A 22,724-nucleotide genomic window follows, 5' to 3' on the forward strand; every position below is an offset into this window, starting at 1 on the left:
CCATATAAAGTATGCCTCATTGTGACAAGTCGTCCAATCTATATGGATTCTGAATCTTGAATAGATTCAGAAGCCCAGTCAGGGCTTGATATTGGTTAGGTACTCAATAAGCCATCGTGGAATTTAAAAAATGAATGATCCTATTCAAGGATAAAATAAAGTATAGTTTATGAAATAAAGTATAGTTTAACACATGACTACTTAACAACTTCTAGTTCACTCCAGGATTCTATGTTTCAAAAGTTGTTTAAAACTAAGAAGTTTTCTATAGCATGATGAGAAACTGGGACACATGAAAGGAAGGAGATTTGAGCTATTTTTTATAGGGGAGAGAATGGCTATAGCTATAAGGCGCATGGAAAATGCAGATTTAGTTAAAGCCATTAGAATTATTTTCTAAGACTTTAGAATGACTGTCAAGATTTTCACCCCATAAAATTGCTGACAAGCTGTGTTAGTTTGATTAATTGTGCCAAGCACAGCAAATATCCCTTGTCCATCCTTCATTTATTTGACAACCATTCATTGCATACTCATTATGAACAAACACTGCTAGGATGTGGGCTTTAAAGAAAAACAATACTTGTTATTTTCTCTCAAAAAGCAGAAGTGTTCTGAGAAGAGAACAACCACTAACTCCACAATGACAGCACTGTGTCACAAACACTGTGATCAAGAATGTACAGAAGAAGAATGGCAGAAAAAAAGCTATGTTTTGGTATTAAGAGTTAATTCGACAAAGAAGGGGGGAGTGAGAAGAATGAAAATTCTAAAATGAGAAAACTGAGGGCTCACAAGCATGATGTCCAAAGGAACTATGGAAAGTTCCAAAGGATGAAAACAAAGGTGTGCGGGGAGGATAGCGGGAAACGAGCCGAAGCAGCAGGTAGGAATCAGGCATATTATTAAGAGCCTGGTATGCCAAGCAAAGAGGTTTACATTTTATCCTGAAAGCGATGGGGAATTATTGAAGGATTTTAAGCAGAGAGGTCACCTAATCCAGTTGGCATATTATGAAAGTTGGCGGTCAGACATGAATTGGCAGCAGCTGGTTCTGAGGAGATGGAGAATTGTGCTTGCAAAGATCCACCAAATATAATAACCTGGTTAGGTCACATTTGATGAATGACAAATCTTAACTAAAGAGAAGCGTATACAAAGCATCAGTACGAATCATTCTGACAGTAGAGCAGATCTATGCTCCAAAAAAGAAAGAAAAGTCTTAACAATGGGAAGACAAAATGTAAAAACATATATATATGTGTAGAGATATATATATATATATTTGAAAAGCAGTCTTTGGACTGCAGCCTAGAGTGTAATAAGTAGCCGAAGTCAATGATTTGAAGCTGATTTGCCAGAAACTGCTATTAGGCCTTAATCCCTAGCAAATGCCCTGTGATCTTGTTGTTAATCTCAGACGGTGAGAAAAAGATAACTAAAAGTATATTGGGGTTTTAGTGGGTCATTCAAATTTCTTCGCCAATGTGGAACACGTCCAGACACAATTATTTTCTGCTACAGCTATCTTGCAACACAAATACCTGAAGTAGTGAGGCCTTGGCTTCATAGAATATCTAGCTGAGAGACAATGAGACTCTTTCACAATCATGGAGGATTATATATTGAAATGATGCTAATTGCCTTCATTATAGGGTATATGCTTATTCAAACAACGCTCTTTAATAATTTCATGCATTTCCTCATGCAAGTTATGAAATTTAAAATTTTATGAAAACTTTCTCAGACAACAATAGCAGGAAAAACTGGCTGAAAGTGAATTAGAATGAACAGGAAAATGTATGAAAATATGATAAATCCCATATCTTTTTCTTTCGTTATTTTAGTTTTCTTTATTTCTATTTCTCTTTATTTTAAAATAAAGGGATACACTTAAGTTGTTTAGAAAACCAGTGAAAAGTAATAAAGAATTACCAAGAACTGTACAATTATGTGGAGTGGCTAATATATCAATATAGGAAAAATAGTCATCAGTGATTGTTCACTATGGACCAAGCAACAACCCAGCCAACTTATCTTGATACACTTCCTTATTTTTTAACATAATATACTTCATATTTTTTAACTTAATAGGTGTATTTTAATCTCCATTTCAATTTCACCTTGTTTCCTAACCTCTGCTGCCCCTGAACGTAGGCTAGCATAAAGCTCTCTTTGCCAGGGTCCTACCCAAAAACTCCAGCCAATGCTTCTTTTTGGAGACTTGTAATGAATTCATTACACAATTATCCCATTATAAGAGTAGTGGATTAGGGGCCAGCCCAGTGGCATAGCGGTTGAGTTCACATGCTCTGCTTCAGCGGCTGGAGGTTCAGATCCTGGGCATGGGCCTAGCACCCCTGGTCAAGCTATCCTGTGGCAGCATCCCACATAAAACAGAGGAAGATTTGCAATGGATGTTAGCTCAGGGCCAATCTTCCTCCCCCCACAAAAGAAAAGAAAAGAAAAGAGAAGAGTAGTGGATTAAAGAGGGAGTTTGGGTGAGCTGCTATAACTTTCAGAAATTTATTAGCCAAAAGTTTGTTGTTGAAAGTCCTATGAAAGTGGTCAGGAAGACAGGCAGCAAATTACGTGAGACAAGACTTATGGAACAAGTGATGTTTTACATTATCTAAAGTAATTGAGACTTCAAATAAAAAATGAGATAATTCTTTTAGAGTAATCTCTCTTAGAATGTTGGCTCTCATGGATCAGAGTGAGTGATTTTTAAAAAACAGTCTTGCTGAAGATATTTTCTATACAAGAAAATTCATTGATTTAGTAAAGCTAAAAGAGTTGTGCAGCTATCATCACAATCCAGTTTTAGAACATTGTCATGTTTTGTTAAGTTTATTATTTGGAAAAATCAATAAGTTTGAGACCTTTAATAAACAGAGTAAGGTAAGAGTATATCAAATTAAGCCTAGGCCGTGTCTACCACTGGGCTCAAACCATCTGAGGTTACCTGGTGATGGGTGGATTGAACCACTAAAGTCTAGTTGTAGGAGGAAATGTGACATCTACTTCAGGAAAATCGTTCTGGAGGAAGAAGCAGCCAGAAATAACCAGATTTTTCACGTAACAATGTGTTAGCACAGGGACCCGTGATTCTGACTCCAACCTGGTATATGTTACCACAGATTTGTTGTTTCTTCCATTCCCACATTCCCTTCATGCCCAGTGGCTTTTTGCCTGGTATACATTAGGCACTAAATAGATACTTGTTGACTAAAATATTTTTGAATGAAATAATTGGATTTATATAGAGGGACCCAAAGAGCAGGTTTTGAGACAATAGGGAATGTAGCACAATTTAATACAATATACCACAATACAGGAAAGAAGGCATTTTCATGCACTCTGCAACAGGACACTGAGCAACTTTGGCATATGGCAGTTCCATTAATTGGCTGCAGAAAGAAACCACTCTAACCTCAGAGAGACAGTAGTACCTGTAGGCAAAGTTGAACCCAAGAGACGTGGTTTGGAGAAGGATCAAAGAGGAGATATGAAGAGTGTGACATCAAATCTTCCCGAACATATCAAGGTGTTTCATGACTCTCTGAAACTGGGTCGTGAGACTCTGTTCTCCTTCCCCGCCCCCTTCTGTACCACCCCTGCCCTTGCTCCCTAGGCTCTTGCCAAAATGGCCTTTTTTCTGATCTACTTGTTCCCTCCTCAGGGCCTTTTTGCTAGCTGTTTCCTCTTTGTGAAATGTTCTTCTCTCCTAGAGCTTGCAGCTGATTCTTTGCCTTCAGATTCACTTGACCTCCTGACTGTTCAATCTAAAATAAGCACCCAAACACTTTCTATCATATCGCTTAGTTTATTTTCTTCATTGCACTTAATATACTATAGTATCATATATATATTATAAGCATCATGTTAGAAGAATGATGACTTAAGAGAAATAATAACAAAGAAACTTTATTTGAATTAAAACTTTCAGGTTATCTTATAAAAATGTATTGCTACAAACTTTCTATGACACCTCCAAGAGGGCATCCAGCTCTGCTGTTAAATAGATCAGTAAGAGAAGATTTGCTGTCTCCCAGGTCAAACCACTCTGCAGTTGAAGGATTCTATTTTTTAAAATTTCTCATATTGATAAAAATATTCTTTCTTGTAACTTTACAACTAATCCTGATTTTTTCTGGAACTGCATAAAATAGCTCTACATACCATATTTACACATTAGTTTCTTCCAATATTTAATGGAATATAGGTGATTGCAGAGCCAATCTTTAAACAGGAATGAGAACATTGTAATGTTCTGGAAGATGGTTTCTTGAGATTTTATTAAATTATCCAGGAAACAGTAACCAAAGCAATGACATTATCAGACAGAAAGCAAACAAGAATTTACTGAAGTCACTAAAATGGTTGGTTGGTCCTTCATATTGCTACCATGGAAATGGCGAGGTGGGGGGTGGCGCTTAGGCATAAGGCAAAGCAGATCAAGCTCAAGAAGGTAGGTTTATTTATTAGTTTATTTAATCAGAGGATGAAGAAACATCAACCACTGAAAACAGCTTGAGGCTTTCAGAGCTATTTTTCTCCAGTCTATGATGATATTTTGTGCCAGAAAATAATATCTCTCTGTCTTGCTGCTTTACTTTGAGACTGGAGGAATGATTCTCATTGTAAGACAGGAAAAGAAACAGTCTGTGAAGCTATTTGCGATGCCGCATATATCAAAAAGAGATCAGGACAGTGTGAAGTTGTTGAGCTTTACGCTTTGCCTGGGAAAGTTTGTGAAATGGGTGAGATATTAAAAATTTTTCTTTGAGTTAAATTTTATGCCTATGGTTCTAGACTATTTCTATAGTTTCAACTCACTGGACATTCAGTTTGGTTTAACATGTGTTTATTGAGTACTGAATGTGTACCTGGCTCTGTGCTGGCTGTGAATCGTCAACACCAATATGGAGTCACTGTCCTCATGAGGCTCACAGTATGATGAGGAAAACTGACCTATAACTGAGAAAATATGAGAGTGACAAACACAGTTGTGAAAAGGAATACTGAGCACTGGACACCGCGGGAGCATACACAAAGGACGCCTTTCCCAGCCTCAGAGGATCAGGGAAAGATCCTCAGGGAAATGGTGTTTGAAGTGAGACCTGAAGAAAGAAAGGAATTAACTAGGAGAAGGAGAGTGGAGAATGTGAATGGGCCTACAAATAAAAGAGACCATGACTCCCCTGAGACACAGCAAGGAGTTCAGTGTGGCTAAAGCACATGTACTGACGCTGGGAGAGAGAAAAGTAAATGGCTAGAAAGATGAACAGAATGCAGATCTTGAAATGCTCCATGTTTGGTTTACACCAAGGAGGAAGAAGAAGAAAATGAATTTTCATTCATATTCTCTGATTTCAGATTCCATCACACCTGTGCGAGACCTGTTTTTCCTGTCCTATGTTTGACCATCACACAGTACTATGAAATTGGATAAATATTTAAACAAATGAATTAATGTTGAACATTGACTCTACTATTGCTCTAAAGTCAGATGGATGCCTGTTAGTCAATTTCGTTTCTTACAACTTCAGTCTTCTTACTTCCTCTCTCTTTAAACAATGTTCAGATAAAGATCAGCTCTTTCTCATTCAGCAAATTTAATTTAATCATCATGAAAAGGGCATATTATTTGTCTTTAGGAAACTTTCATTATAGTGGGGAATACAAACATGTTAATAATTCTAGGATCTTCCATTTCTAAGATTAAGGAGCTTGTGACAAACCAATACTTTCACACACAAAACAAACATACCTAGAAAAGCCAAAGAAGAGGAGGAGAAGGAATAGGAAGGAGGGGGAGGAGAAGTGGAAGGAGGAGGAGGAAGAGGAAGAAACGGAGGAGGAGGGAAGAAGAGGATGAGAAAGAGAGAGAGAAACTTATTGGAAGTCTAGTAGGTGGCTTCAGTAGGGATTCTCAGCCCAGGATACTGTCAGATACCACCCTGAAGGATTAGGGAAAGGGTGCAAGAGGCAATGATGCCAAAGCTGAGGACCCAAGAAGGTCCAAGGTCTTGGGAGAGAAGGGATGCTCATTTAGTTAAGCTCAACGTCCTGCACTGATTTTTTTCATTTGCAGTATTTGCTAATTCTTGTCTTGGAGGGGTGGGGATAGAAGTTAAGCCAAAATGCTAAGATCAGCTGCTAAGAAAGAGTGAATCCAGCCAAGATGTAAGCAATCTCATGGAGCTAGAAAATAAACTTAGAGTTTAGAGCTACCATAAAGGAGAGAACCTAGTAAACACCCTACAGTCTTATTTAGAACCTTTGCAAAGGTGTACTTAGAAGCAAGGGTGAAGCAGAGGTAGAATAACCTAACGGAGTGTGCTCTCTTCCCTGGAAACAGCTCAGGCCGTGATTGGAGTAAGGTGGTCCACCCCATGTAATCCATTCGCCTGTCTGTAGGAAGGTAGGGGGAATATTCTATAGGAGAAACAAACAAATTTTCTAGAAATCCTATAATTTTTCCAGACATGCTTCAAGTATTAAATAAAAATTACTAGGCAAACCAAGAAACAGGGCAAGTGACTAAAAAATATATGTAAATAGATCCTTCAACATCCCAGATATTGAAGTTATCAGAAATAAACTTTAAAATAAGTGTGGTTAATATGCTAAAAAAATAGAAAAGATGATGGAAATTTTCATTAAAGAACTGAAATTCATAATATGTAATCAAATGGAAGTAAAAAATACAATACAGTCATGTGCCCATAACAATGGTTTGGTTAATGACAGACTGCGTATAAGACGGTAGTCTCATAAGATCAGTACCATATAGCCTAGGTGTGTAGGAGGCTATACCATCTTGGTTTGTGTAAGTACACTCTATGATCACACAACGATGAAGTCACCTAATGACACTTTTCTCAGAACTTATCCCCATCATTAAGCAACTCACGACTATAATCAAAATTGAGAATTTAATAGATAAGTTTAATAGGATATTGGAGTCAAGAGAAGATTAATGAAATGGAAAATAGGTTAATGGAAAATATCCAGCTGAAGCACAGAGAAAGATAGATGGAATATACTTTAAAAATGTATAATAATTTATAGGGCATGTAGCTGAAATCCCAGAAGGGAAGAAAGAGAAATGATGCAAAAGCAATATTTAAGAGGATAATCACTGAAAATTTTTCAAAATTTATCAAAAATATCAATCCACAATTTCAAAAAGCTCTTCAGACCCAAATAAAAAGAAAAGGAAAACCACACTTAAGTACATCGTAGTAAAATTACTGAATGCCAAAAACAAAAAATATCCTGTTGTAGGGAGAGGAAGGCACATTACCTTTAAAGATAAACTCTAAGTCCTAGAGAGTTGATTTCTTAACAATGGAAGTAAGAAGACAATGGAATGACAACTTTAAGGTGCAGAACAAAAAAAGAAATGTCAATGTCAATCTAAAACTTTTTCACAGAGAAGATATCCATCAAAAGTGAATGCAAAATAAACAGCTTTCCAGAAAAACAAAAATTGTCAGCAGTAGACTCTCAACAAAAGAAAAAGTAGGGGCCGGCCCGGTGGCACAGCAGTTAAGTTCGCATATTCCACTTAGGCGGCTCGGGATTCACCAGTTTGGATCTTCAGTGAGGACGCTTGTCAAGCCATGCTATGGCAGGCGTCCCACATATAAAGTAGAGGAAGATGGGCATGGATGTGAGCTCAGGGCTAATCTTCCTAAAAAAAAAGAATAGAAAAAGTAAAGAGAGTTCTTAAGCAAAAGGAAAATTATCTCAGACAGAAATAATGAAATGTAGAAACTACCGAAGAAAAATAGAGAAGATATGTGGGTAAGGATAAATTAATAGTAACTGTACAAAATTAATCATGGTATTTTATGAAGTTTAACATATATGTAGAATTAAAATATATTTCAACAAAATCACAAAAATTCAGAGTTAAAATAGTCTACAATCCTATCATTATCGGGGATGTGGTGTAAGAGCTAATTTCTCTAGTACCTAATAAATCACAATACGTATTAGTATTGTAACATTAGTAACATTAAAAGAAGAGTAAAAGAATATATAACTAAGAAGCTAACAGCCTGGTAATTTTATTGTGAAATAGCAAAAAATACTTGATTAATCAAGACAAGTCGAGTAAGGAGAAAAAACAGAACATAATATGAGTGGAGCAAATTTTTGTCTTTTTTTTGCACCCAAATCTTTGTCTTAGGCTCTGCTTTAGGAGAAGACCAACTAAGAATTTGGGGTTCTATTCTGCAAGGTGGGGAGAACCCCAGCCAGGAACGGCTGTGCAGAGCCATGTGAGAAATTGACTGTCAGACAGGATGCAGCAAAGGTCGCCAGATTTGGCAAGGAAAAATACAGGACACTCACTTAAACCTGCATTTCAGATAAACAACGAATAATGTTTTAGTATAAGTATGTCCCATATGATGTTTAGAACATACCTATACTAAAATATTATTCGTTGTTTATCTGAAATTCAAATTTAACTGAACATGATGTATTTATCTGGCAACTCTAGCTGTAGCCTTATCATTGATAAAGTTATCAGTCCTGCTGGAGAATGTGACTTCTGGCAGAAGGGCTCTCTAATACTCACCCTCAGCATCGGAGAGATTGACTCATTCATAGCACTACCCCAGGTAGGTCCCCCCACTGTAAATTCAAAGCCTGTTCCTGGAGAAGCAGAAATATAAATCCAAGTAAATGCTGCTACCAAAAGAGAAATCTTAAATATAGGGTTGAGAAAGACTGAAAGTATAGAATGGAAAAAAGATAGGCCACAAGAGTACTAAGCAAAAGCAGACTAGCTTAGCTATACTAATTTCAGACCAAGTAAACTTTAAGTCATGAAGCATTCCTAGGCATAAGCCCAGGAGAAATGGATGCATATTTGTATCAAAAATCACGTACAATATTAGTCATAAAGCTTTCTTCATTACGTTCCAAAGCTTAAAATAATCCGATGTCCATCGAAAAAGAAAGAAAACCAAATGATGATATATGAATACAATGGAACAACACAGAATTTTAAAAACTCCTATGCACAGATACTTGGAGAAATCTTACAAACAAGATATTGGATGAAAGAAATAATACAAATGAGCACAAATTGTATAATTCCACTTATATACATTTTGGAAAAAAAAAAAAGATAAAAATAACCTACAGTGATAAAAGTCAAGATTGTGGGGACGTTGAGGAAGAGTCTGTGATTTTGATGGGGCAAAAAAAGGAGTGCTGGTAATGTTATATTTTTGACCTGCATGGTGGTTACATAGATATGTTCATCTTGTGAAGCTGCATCAAGCAATGTGCTTATGATTTTTGCACTTTTTAAGTATATTGTACTTCAATTAAAAGTTGTATAGTATAAATAAGTATCATGGTATTTAATGTGTGAATAGGGACAAGTACATAGAGCTCCCTAAGCAGAGCGTTGGAAGATGAGCAGGAGTGAGAATGTAGAAGGACTAGCATGGAATGGGGTATATTTGTAGAACGGCAAGCACTTTAATACAGGTTGTGTTTCATGTGGGAAGGAGAAGTGGCAGGATGTGAGGCTGGAAGCACAGGCTGTACCAGCTCAATTTGGGCTTTCAAGGACCTATGTTTCATATGCTTCTGATGACTCAGCTCATTCTCTTAGCCCCAGACTCATTTCAGCCATGGCTGGCTTAATGCAGGTTTCAACTCACCCTCTGCGGACAACGTCTGACCTCCAGCATGCACTGCATGTCTTTAACTTTCCACCCTGGAAAGGCTCCAATGCCATGGGTGCTGGAGAAGCCCATTCCTCAAGCCCATGTGAGCAGCCCAGAAGTGCAGGCCACTCTAAGCGATAGGAGATGGGAGCTTACACAGAAATAGTTCTCCTCATCCGTTTCCAGGTAGATGATCCTGAGAAGCATTCTATATGATCCTCAGAAGTTTGGAGGCAGGAGGGAGCCGTGTTGCCTTCAATGACTTTGACAATATACCCCTATAATGAGTTTTCCTCTTCCCGTCCCTCTCCCAAGTCCCTCACTCCCACTCAGGGAGATTATCTGCCTAATAAACTACATGCTCCCCAGTCTTTGTCTCAGGTTCCCCTTTAGGGGAGGACACAAACTAAGAATTGTGGATTCTCTCCTGCAAGATGGGAGAATCCCTGTCGGGGTGGCTGTGCAGAGCCATGCAGGACAATGAATAACAGTGCAGGCAGGGGACTCGTTGGGAGACTGTTGGGGTTATTGAGAGGCTGGATAAGTCACTCCCATCTCTGAAGCAATGAGAAACAGGACAAGGGAGGAAAGCAGATGGGAGACAAAGCGTTAGCTTTATCTCTGGCAAAGGTTACACTGGAGAATGTGACTCACATCTTTGGGCAAATGGGCTTTCTGTTAATGAAGCCCAGACAGGCAGATCGGCCCCCCACAGTGTCACAGCAGTAAGAGGTCTCCACTGCAAGCATCGCCTGCCCCTGGAGAGGCAGAGCAGAATACCTACACACAGCCCTGAGAAAAAGAGGCACTGATTCCTAGTAATCTAGGAAATGCAGCAAAGCTTTGATGGAAAGCTGCATTTGAGCCGAAGTTTGGAGGGTGAGCAGCGTTTTGACAGGTGTAGACAGAGGTTACATGTGAGATAGCGCTTTCTAAGTGATTAAATGCTAAACCAAAGTCGTCGCTATTGTTTAGGAAATAGTTATAGGAAGTAGATTATCTAATGGAGGATACAGGTAAGATTTGCAGTATTTATTCATTCCTTCTTAGAAAGTTAAATGGAATTCACTCTTACCAAATGGTGGGTGGAATTCTGAGCTAAAATACCACTAGGTAGTAACTACAGTCCTCCACATTTCTTCCCCACAGCCAAATTCATATTCATTAAATCCTTCTCCCTTGTTGCTAAGCAGAGGATGCAGGAACACATTCATAGTCATAAATATCAGCACAGTAGGATTTGCAAGTCAACCTGTCCTATTATGAATGCAGTTGCAAAGTCCTAACCTTCTGTGTTCTTGTCCACATTCTGTACAGGCTGGGAATACATTCCCCAGGATAGATAATCAGCACCTGGAAAGGCAGTAAATGCTTGTAAGGCACTGCCATTTCTTCTGCACCAATGCCCTTCTTTGCACCCCCACATTTACTGTTGGGTACACATAGATGCAGGTACATGCATGAGTGAAGGCAGGGAGTCACCCCTCCCCACACACACGCATGCACAATCCACTTGGAAATACACAAAACATGGATAAAATGCAAAGGGAAGGACACGGTATGCTTTTCCAGTTCCTAAAATATGAATTCCTGCTGCTTTCATTTTTAAGGTAGAATGTAGGCCAACATGCTTATGTTACAGGCCCTTAATTAAGACCAGCCCTGATGTCGGTTCCCCCACATTGAACCCAGCATATACGGGGTTAAAAAGCATTCATCCCTGTTCCCTGCTTCTTTAGTTACAGTCATATAAATATTTGCTTCTTTAACCTCTGATTCCCTGAGCTTTACGACCAAATTGGAGTTAGAAATTGTTAACACCCAGATGACCTCAAGCTGGGCTCCCACTAAAGCTGCAGCTAATCACAGGACCTTGAAGTCCTCTTACAGAGAAACTGACGTCCAGAGAATATCAAGAAACCGAAGCTTCCCAGAGGAGTCCACCATCCGCCACAGAGATAAAGAGCCAAGGACACTCGTCTGTAATTCTCTTCTCTCGCCCCGCAAATAGCCCCACGAGGCCAAATGCAGACTGCCGGCCAAAGCTGCATGCCCCACTCCCTTACCTAAAACCCCCGAGTAAAAGCTCCTACCCGTTTCTTAATGGGGAGCTAGGAATTCTTGAGGCACTAGCCCTTGTTTTGCTCCCTCTGCCTGGCAAAGTGAAGCTGTCTTTCCTTTTCACTCAAGATTCTGTTCTCGTCATTTGGATTGGCATCGGGTTCAGAGACCGAACTTTGGGTAACACTTAAAACAGACTTTAAAAGTTTTGTTTTGCTTTCTTTTATTTAGCATGCTTGGTCACAAGAAATTTGAAAGCAGAAATAATATAAGGTGCTGGCATCTTGTGCATATTTTCTTTTCAGACCATCCTGAGTCCGGACCTGTGACTATCAGATTGACAGAGCTTCATTAATCTCTTCTCTGCTGCTGCCTGCCTGCCTTTTGACCATTTTACTGCTAATTAGCCCCACGAGCAGGTGGAGAGAGGGAGGCTGTGATGGCTGTTCGTTCCCTTTCACAGTGCTGGCTTAGGGGAGGGATAAATAAACGTGGGAAAGGTGAGGTTTGGTGCTGTTTTAAGGTTTACCGATCTCTCTCAGTCTGGATACCTGGAAATTCAGGCTTATCTTAAAATATTAAGTCATTAATGTAACATTCTTTTGATCCATCTTTTGATTCAATTCACTTGCAATAATTCAATTGATGACCTACTAAAAGCTAGGTCCTGTATTATGTGTTACAGTTGGAAGAGAGAACGAGAGTTGCCTGCTTTCTGTTATCATGGAGTTCATGAACAAACCTGAAATACAGACAACAAATGAGTGATTAAAAATGCGGTAAAAGATGGGAGGATAAAAGCAGGGACACAGGCGTGAGGTCACATACAAATAAATTCAAAGAACTTCATGGAGCAACGGGACTGGGCTTTTCTCTTATCTTTGCCACATCCTCCAGGTTCTCAGGCAAAGAGAAGAACAGCGAGAATATGCGACTGACTTAGAGTCATGGCCAAGCTAATAACCTGCCTTTTTAAATGAGAAGCTGAGATTTTTCACTTGCTGACCAATCTCTCAGGAGGCTCTTTGATAGCTCACTTCATCAAGCTCATTCAAGAACCTCCTCCCATCAGGCTCATACAGGGCCAAGCTTCAGGGTGTGCTCCAATTAAAATGACTTCTATCATCGAGAGAACCACAGAAGAATAGTGCTTTAAGGACTTTTATAAATATCACCTCATGATATGGATGATAAAAATTAGATTTGGAGAGCTGGCCCAGTGGCATAGTGGTAAGTTCTTGTGCTGTGCTTTGGTGGCCCAGGTTCCGTGGGTTCAGATTGTGGGCACAGACCTACACACCACTCATCAAGCCATGCTATGGCAGTGTCCCACATATAAAGTAGAGGAAGACTGGCACAGATGTTAGCTCAGGGCCAATCTTTCTCACCAAAAAAAAAAAAAAATTAGATTTGGATATTTTTCAAAAATCAGACAGCTAAGATGGAAATTCAGGTCTTTTGACTCTAACATACAGCATGGTAATGAGTTACACTCCTTCTGGTGAATCTTCTAGCAATTTTATAACCAGCCTATAGAAGAGGCGAAGCACACATAAATCACTTAAGTTTATTTTTTTATTATATTTTTTTTTTTTTTGAGGAAGATTAGCCCTGAGCTAACTGCTGCCGATCCTCCTCTTTTTGCTGAGGAAGGCTGGCCCTGAGCTAACATCTGTGCCCATCTTCCTCTACTTTATATGTGGGACACCTACCACTGTGTGGCTTGCCAAGCGGTGCCATGTCTGCACCTGGGACCTGAACCATCGAAACCCGGGCCACTGAAGTGGAACGTGTGCACTTAACTGCTGTGCCACCGGGCCGGCCCCAAAATCCTTTCAGTTTAGATTTCAACTCATTGATTTAAAACTACCATATATCCTCAGAAAATAAATGAATAACTAAAAGTACTTGTAATTCTTTATCTTGCCAGATTGCCATTTGATGACCTAACTCAGAATTTGCTAACTTATATCATAGATGTTTTTGTTAGCTCTGTTTGTATAGGGACTTGAAACTTTGTTCTTGATGAAACCTAAGGAGTTTTTAGTGACTGTCACTTTGTTTTCTCAGGGATCCCCCACTTTCTTTTAAAACTTCAGGTGCAGAATTATCCAAAGCATGGGCCAAATTTGTCTTTCTCTATACTATAGAATACGCCTTTTGCTATTGTTGAAAATGATGAAATAGTGAAATCATTTTATTGATTTTAAGGAGATTCAAAATAAAATATTTTTTAAAAGATTTGATGGATGCTTTATTGTTTCTTGTCAGAATTATCTTGTGGAAATTGTAAGAGTTATCAAACTGGTTGTTCTCTGTCAAAATTACTGACCCAGTCTTATCACTTGTATTAATTAACTTATTTTGTAAGGCAAGGAAGATCTCTGAAAGGGGGCTATTTTTAAGGCAACCCTTAGCATATTCCTTCCTTCATCCTTCCTCCTAAGTTGTAAGGTCAATGATATCCACCTATTTGACTAATAGCAAATCCTATCTGTAGGAAATCAGCTTATCTAAATACATTAGGAATGCCCAGCAGGCCTGTTTCATGGATATTAAATTAGTGAATAACTTTGTGATGGGAAAATCATGAGATCATGGCCACTGTTGCTTTAAAACTAAATGAGCAAATCTTTAGATCAGTTGGCTTTCGCTCTTTCCACAGGAAGAGCTCGGTGGTCATCCTTCTCTTAGATTTCAACATCCAGAGCATCTCCAAGGGCCAGGAAGTAAGAGCAATGGCAGACGGGGTTGGGGGTGGCTTGACAGAGCATGAAGAAAGCAACAACCCTGCCTTGTGATGTTTGAAGACGCTTCCTCTCAAACTGTTCAGAGCTCCGTGATATGAATTAGAACTCGCATGTCTTTAGGTAATAATTTTACTACAAACAATATACTTGGAAACTCCTGCGTATTATGTTAGTAAATTCTGTTTAATTACAAATAAATATTTCCATACAGTAAAATGATTGTTGCTGGTCACATCTATTTAAAGAAAAATAATTTTTTTATGGGGAATTTACCCTACTCTCTATTGACAAATACTTCTATTTGGTGGCTCCTTACTTTAGTTGTGAAATTTGAACTCTGAGATGTGAATGTTGCTAGGATGATCATCTATGAAAAGAGTGATAAGCATAGCTCCAGCTTGTAGTTGTTGGTTCTCTTGTTCCCCTTTCATATCTTCAAAGGAAGTCCTTCCCAGCATTTGTCTGGTCACGATGTACCAAGTCTTCCCTCATCAAAATCACATCTTAAGAAAAGATCTGATGAGGAAAAGCCTTTTACAAAAAACGTCTTGGGGCTGGCCCAGTGGCCAAGTGGTTAAGTTCAAACACTCAGGGCTTCACGGGTTCAGATCCTGGGCATGGACCTAGTACCGCTCATCAAGCCATGCTGAGGTGGCATCCCAAATAGCGGAACCAGAAGGACCAACAAGTAGAATATACAACTATGTACTGGGGGGGCTTTGGGGAGAAGAAGAAAAAAAAAAGAAGAAGACTGGCAACAGATGTTAGCTCAGGTGCCAATCTTTGGGGAAAAAAAGTCTTGGTGCAAATAAGTACATCAGTATGTTTCTAAAATTGTGCTTATTAATTCTTAAAAGTTCCATGTCTTTCATCTCAGCACCTCCCTATATTTTTGTGGAATGAAAGGGTTTGCCTGTCGTTAGATGATTTTCAGGGATCAGCAGAGCAAATGGAGGGATATTTGGTGGGAAGATGGGGAGGGGCACAGCAAAGCTGAGGAGGAGGGGAAGTCATCTAGAATTGTGTTTCTTCTGAGGGAAATAACCATCAACTTTGAATCCCTTTGATTTTTATGCTTCCATGTCCTGTGGGTCATCTGGTGATACGTATTAAGGAATCCATTCTTTCGGTGAGTGGCAGAATGTTTGTAAATACAATGATAGAAAAGGCAAGAAAGTTTTCTCAGAAATTCTAGCGCAATGTAAAAAGATGTGCACGATTGACGTAAACTTGAGATTCTCATGAGGACACTCACAGCTCATTCCTCCAGGCCTTGCTTTCCACAGTAGATTTGTCATGGAGTTGCATATGGAACATTATTCCAGCTTAACTGTAGTATAAATATACTAGGGTATCTAAGTAAAAAAAAAATTAAAGGTGGAACCTATCATAAGCAAAGATTATTTGAGAAATAATCTCTGTAAGGCAGGGCTTTCCTGACTTTTTCAGTCAAGATATACATTTAAAAAAGGAATATTTGTAAAACATCCTGAAGTTAGCATAAGACGATGCTGGAGGCTGGGAACCCCCAATACCCCAAAGGGTACACCTGTAAGCCAACTGCAAGATGACTCTAAACTATCTGTGACATACTGATGGGAAATCTCCGTACACATGTACATGTTACAAATAGATTTCCACCCTTTCAGTCTTTACTAAATGATACCACAGGCACTCAAAGGAAACTAATTTGATCCTCAGCTCTGTTTCTTTATTAGGAAGTGTACCTAATTTGTGCTAATGACAGAAATTAGTCTTTGAGTTTTTATTAAGTGTACTACCATTTTGTGTCAGTTACAGATATAAGTAACACAAAGGTGGGACCGGCCTGGTGGCGCAGCGGTTAAGTGCACATGTTCTGCTTCTCGGAGGTCTGGGGTTCGCCGGTTTGGATCCCGGGTGCGGACATGGCACCGCTTGGCAAAAAGCCATGCTGTGGTAGGCGTCCCATATATAATACAGTAGAGGAAGATGGGCACAGATGTTAGCTCAGGGCCAGGCTTCCTCAGCAAAAAGAGGAGTATTGGCAGCAGTTAGCTCAGGGCTGATCTTCCTCAAAAAAAAAAAAAAAGTAACACAAAGGCATAACAGTTAAAATGCACACATGTTGAAAGGAAAAGGCACACTCTTCAGAAAAATCTTTGGCAGTTGGTGGTCCATTGAGAAATAACCACATCAACCTCATCCTTTTGAGAGAAATCTCTTTACATCCTAAGCTGATGATAAGACACAGTATTAAAAAAAGTACACGAGTCCACCTAATTATCTTCATTAAGTCTGAAGAATAAAATAATGTTTACTCCAGCCCTACTCCCACACATAAAACACCATTCACAATTATATCCACCTCTTCTTTTCTCCCCCTATTACATGCTGGGAGAGGGAATTTTAAAAGCAGTGATGGAGTCATCCCATGCTCTTTAATGGCAGCAGGCAGAGACCCTGCTCACACATCACAGTAAACTGGGAAGCTTTTAAAATTTACCTATATCCAGTTGCCATTAAATCATACTCCCTGGTGTTGGGGAGACAAGATGACCTAGACAAAGAAAAATAGTTTATAAGTAATATGAGGTAACAAATCTGCTAAAATGCAATGCAAAGATGACTTCATAGAAAGTACTGATTATTGGTAGCTGACGTCTTAAAAGAACATGATCAAGAGGAGTTGGGGCTGGAGCTAGAAGATGCTAGGTGGAGGCCTAAGGAGAGAGCCTGATGGAAGGAAAGAGTATGAACTATGCCCGAGTTTCCAAAGGAACTCAGATTGGTTGGAGAAAAGTGATGAGACAAGTCTGGATAATTTTAATATGCATTTGGGAAGCGATGGGAATTGATATTATATAACTGGGTGAGACCAGGTGATGGAGATACTTGAAGAGAAGGCTGAGGGTTCATCCTGGAGTTAAAATCATTTTCATCAGAGAGGGAGAAAATTGGATTACAGAGACGAGACACCATAAGACAGATAAGACATCCTCCAGGGTTCTTGAGGGTGCCCAGTCATAGTCCACTTTCTGCTGCAGCTTTGATGACTTGGAGCTCTCACTCTTCTCTCAATACATACCTTTCTTGTTTCTCATTACTTTCATGTCTAAATACTCCAGATACCTAGTTTGTACGTGCAACTATTGACATGCATTTGTGTTTATGGAATATGTCTCTGAGACTTTGCATTGCATAGCCCCTAATGGCAACTCACAAAATCTAAGTAGTTTTGCAATGGTAATGAGCTATATAGTCTTGGATAAATCATTCAACCCCTTCAGTCTTGGTTTCTTCATTTATGCAACGAAGAGAAAAGACTAGGTATTTTCTAATCTTACATAGAGAATTAACATCACATATGTTTCTGATGATTATTCTCAGCCATACAAAGGATAAGATTTGTAGCTTAGCCATCTACCCCCACTGGGTTTGGACACACACTTATTAGATAAGAAAGTATACATCTCTCATTTTCTCTGATCAGTTCAAGGAAAAATAACTGATGTTTTTGACAAGCAGGAAAGAATATTGATCTTATTTATTTTGGTTTTTTGGACTGATGAATGAAGGTAAATAAAAAATCTGTAGGTTAATAAACTATACTGACATAAATATTTAAGATCAATAAAGAAATCATCAGACTCCATGTCATTCATACATAAAATTTACAGAGCAAACAGTTATCCTTTTTAAAGATTTTAATACATACTTAAAAATGGACAATTTAATATTACATAATTATATAACATTGATACTGTTAGATATGTGGATGTATATATTTTTCTTTTCAGTAAAATAGTTTCATGCTTATAAAAGTCACCCTAAGTCAACTTGGGACAAAGAGAACAACATACAGTAGAAATAAATCAAGTAGTAAATAGGGTATAAGTAAGGAAAAATATTATAAAGCAGTTACATTGTTGACACAAAAGAAAAAAATAAATACACTTTTCTATTATTTGAAGGCAATTCACAATCATTTCCAGGAATTCTGTGAGAATTTAAGGCCATTTGTTCTAAAGAAATGCTTAAGTTTAGACACAACGTCACAAAACTGTAATTCTTGTAAAAACTGTACATGCAAAAACTCTTTACAATTAATTGTGGACAGGCAGATCAGGATAGAGGAGTAGATCATTTCACAAATGTGTTGTGCACTAAGTCACATGGTTGTGTATTTAACTGGGAATTTCACAAAAACTTCCAGCCTGTGCACCCTGCGTGGCAATGTGGAAAGGTGATTACAAGGAATCCAAATCAAGAGAGCCAGTATCCCTTTGAATTAAAATATCTCGACAAGGTAGAATGGAATAAAAAGTTGAAAACTTCTGCTACATAGTTCACAGTTAAATATTCTGGGTTTTAGTCTTTCTAAATAGCATTATAATATAAAGACGCTACTTTTTACACAAAGTATTTTCTGTGCATTTACAGTTCACGATGTTTGACTTTTTATTATTTCTACTTAGCATTACAAAACATAAACTGACTGCAGTCTAAATTTAGAACCCAAACACCATGAAAGATGCATGTTCTTACAGGATCCACATCTGCTCAGCTTAAACTCCCATACTTGGCAAACAGTGCAGAGAAACTGATTCCTAAGCAGATGGAGCTTTGTAAGACAATTCACTTACTGAGAAATATGAAAGCATCTTTCCTTTCCCTTGTTTGCAATGGTATTTGTCCAGACAGTCATTCAAAGAGATATTGCTCTTGTGATGATAGCTATTGCAATTTAGAAGACATAGGATTCAATATTCAAAACCCTTATTCTTAAGAACATTTATAAAAGTATTGAAATTTAAAAAGTAGTAACATGTAAACATTGATAAACAGACTGCCTTCCTATATACACAGCAGTCGAGGACAATATTTGAGTTAAAAACATAGTTTGTGCTTTTTCCCAACAATACATTGGAAATTAGCTGTTTCTGTCCAAAAAAAAAAAGTTAAAGATTCAGAGAAGACATCCATATTTTGCTTCAAGCATTTAAACAACTTTTCTGTTGCCCATGCAACAACCATATTTACAGTTTTGGTTTAGGAGGAGAATTAATTTTGGATCCAAGAAAGCATATTAACCAGTACTGCTGAAACCCAACCGAGAAAAGTTTCTCATTCCCTGGTTCATGACAGAGCACCAGGAGCAAAGAAGACTCAGCAGTTATAAGAGATGTGTAGTTAACGTTAGCATTTCGGAGCACAGTCATATTTGAGTCTGTAACACATGTGTAGGCGGGGTGTACGGCGGAGGCGCAGGTGATGGCTTGATTCCTCGGGCCCTCATGTAGGAGAGAAACTGCTCAGGGATCTCAGCGAGGACATCTTTAGCCAATCTAGCCATGCTCAGGATGTGGTTTCCGCTTCTGTCAATATAATCCCTGAATGGCACGAACTAAAACAAAGGTGAAAGAAAGTTATTTCACAGACTTTAGCATGCTATTTAATAGACACAAATATCAGCAGAGGTAAAGGTTTAATTGCAGCAGAATCAGAGGAGCCCAGGATAATGGTGAGATGGATAACAATTACGATGTATTTTAAAAATATTTGATTCATTACAAATAGGGATAACAGTGACCAAACCTTTCCAATATGCACTTTATCTAAAAGGTATGTAATCGTTTTCTGTGTTGTTTTCCTCCAAAAACTCCTATCTCCTGGTCCTGATAAGCCCACTGTGTTGCTACGTGTGTTCTGCAGTTTTGAGTTCTGTACCTAGCCTGACTCCCAATAGGATGGAGCACTGAACCTCTTCAGGGCTCAGTTTCTTGTCAAACGGAGTTAATAGATGACTAATTCAGCTTTCAACGTGGAAATATTACCCAATGCAGGGTAAAAAGAAAAAAATAGTGTGTGTTGTTAAAGAGCCCTAAACACATAAGTATTTTTAATTGTTACTAGAACATCAAGGACCAGCCCTGGTGGTCTAGTGGTTAAGATTTGCTGCTCTCACTGCTGAGGCCTGGGTTTGTTTCCAGTTAGTGAACCATTGTCATACTGTGGCTGCTGCGTGTTGCTGTGATGCTGAAAGCTATGCCACCGGCATTTCAAATACTGGCCAAGGTCACCCATGGTGGACAGGTTTTGGTGAAGCTTCCAGACTAAGACAGACTAGAAAGAAGGACTTGGCCACCAACTTCCAAAAAAATTGGCCATGAAAACCCTATGACTAGCAGCAGACCAATGACTGATATAGTGCCAGAAGGTGAGAGGATGAAGCTAAAAGACTGGGCGATGTACAGCTGTGCTGCACACAGGGTCACCAGGAGTCAGAATCGACTCAATGGCACTAACAGAACATCAGCTCACATGGACAATGAATAGAAAACCCACACAGTTCATATTACTAGGAACCTGAAATATTCATTGAGTACATTGAGTCTTGCCCCAAATGTTGGTTTTCCTTATGTTATGTGGAAAGGCAAAAGAAAGAAAGCACTCAGCGTGAGATTTTGGTATATTTTTTATTGAGGTATCATCATTCTTATTTTTATATCATATAAAAATGATTGCTATATCTCTATATAAGCAATTATGTGAGAGCCCTTATCAGCTCAATACCAAATACTCTGGCAATAGATTGCCTGATTTCATTCTCATTTATAATGGTTACTTAAGTTAATAACCATTGTGCTATTGGAGATCATTAGTTCAATTTCCCCTTAGAGACATGATGGGAACTGTTAATGTTGTGATAGTTTGGGAACACAGTAATTTTAGGTCTTAGAGAAAAGACACAGTGAAGACATTCTAAGATGTCGAACAATTTCTAAAGTATAATATTTAAACGTTTGAACTAAATCACTTTCTTTCCTCTGGAGAGAGAGCACATTTCCATCTCATACTGTAACACAACTGTAAACACAATTTATTTCGAAAAACTTACTTTTGATTTAAGCATTTATCAAGATGTGCTTTCAGAAAACAACTGTTATTAAGAAGTAGGCTTTAAAATGGCCAGGTTGGCAAGTTAACATTTTAAGAAATCAAATAGCAGGTGTAATGCCTTTCATGCAGTAAGAGCAGGCTCTTGTAAGGAAGAGCTGAAAATCACTCCTTTCTTTTTAAAATAAGACTCACTGTAGGCAGAAGCATACCTCTACGACTCTCATTTCACCCTATCTGTCTTGCTGACAGGAGGAAACTCAGCACAGCTTTTAGAAAAGTGTGATAGGAAGGTGACAAATCTTTCCCTTAGCCCTGGAGGTAGCTAAGTAAGGGTAAGAAAAAGCTAACAGAGCGAATATAATCTTCAGCTGAGGAGAGAACTAGGCGGACGTGAACTTTCTTGAAGTCATATTATCTAACTTTGCACACGTCTTGACATTTTTGACAAAAAACCAAAGAGGTGCCAAAAAAGTTAAGGTTTATTTTTCACTCTGAAACTCTAATTAGAAAAATGAGAAAATAGGAATCAACATAGTTAGGGATTAATGAGCAAAAGATATCTAATTGTAGCTGTAGTTTATTTCATGTGTATTTTAAAAGGCATAGTATTTTAAAAATAAACATTGAGTAATGTTGGTACAGTTAGTAAATGTGTAATTATCTTTTAAACTATTTTTTTTTTAACAGAGTTCAGTTTTTCAAAAATCTGTGGCTAATACCTACATTTCAGGGAAATGACAGCACCTCTGGCAAACAGTTGACACTTCTCTAGGGAAAGGGGAGCTCCCACCTGCTTGTGTCTTTCCTTTGCTTAGCTTTGCTCTAATATGTTCATTTGATTCTTTATCTTCCTCCTACACCATGGACATTAAACTCATTTATCTTTTTTACCCCTATTTGTACAAACTCTGCAATTAGATTTCCCAGGTTCAGAGGCTGGTTCTGCTGCTTATTACCTGCACAATCTTGGACAAGTTACTTTCCACTCTTTGCCTCAGTTTCCTCTTCCATAAAATGAGTATAATGATAATAATACCTACTTCATTAGGTTGTTGAATTAAATGTTAACATATAAAGTGCTTAAAACAGTGTCCAACTCATAATATATACTATATGTCATAGCTGTCATTCATCATTACTATGACTATTCATCCATTTATGCCTTTATACATTTATATATTCAATATAAATATGATCTATTTTTAATAGTTTTTTATTTACATTAATATTAAAAATTAAATATTCTTATCAATTTTATCTCTTTCAAATTTAGGTACAATACCAATGTCGTAATCTAACACAGTAATTCCTGGCCTTTCTGTTATTTTAC

The 22,724-nt window shown here is 38.3% G+C and overlaps 1 protein-coding gene across 1 annotated transcript in view; it reads right to left on the reverse strand.

Annotated features, from left to right (window-relative positions):
- Positions 1 to 18,180: 18,180 nt before the first annotated feature.
- Positions 18,181 to 22,724, reverse strand: part of CPNE8 (copine 8) — a 209,089-nt gene continuing 204,545 nt past the window's right edge. Inside the window, exon 20 of the mRNA XM_001503265.6 lies at positions 18,181 to 19,898. Coding sequence (XP_001503315.3) covers positions 19,710 to 19,898 — 189 coding nt within the window. The 3' untranslated portion in view covers positions 18,181 to 19,709. The remainder of the gene's footprint in view (positions 19,899 to 22,724) is intronic.

The sequence above is a fragment of the Equus caballus genome, chromosome 6 (assembly GCF_041296265.1).
Source record: "Equus caballus isolate H_3958 breed thoroughbred chromosome 6, TB-T2T, whole genome shotgun sequence".
In the NCBI taxonomy this organism is placed as follows: Eukaryota; Metazoa; Chordata; class Mammalia; order Perissodactyla; family Equidae; genus Equus; species Equus caballus.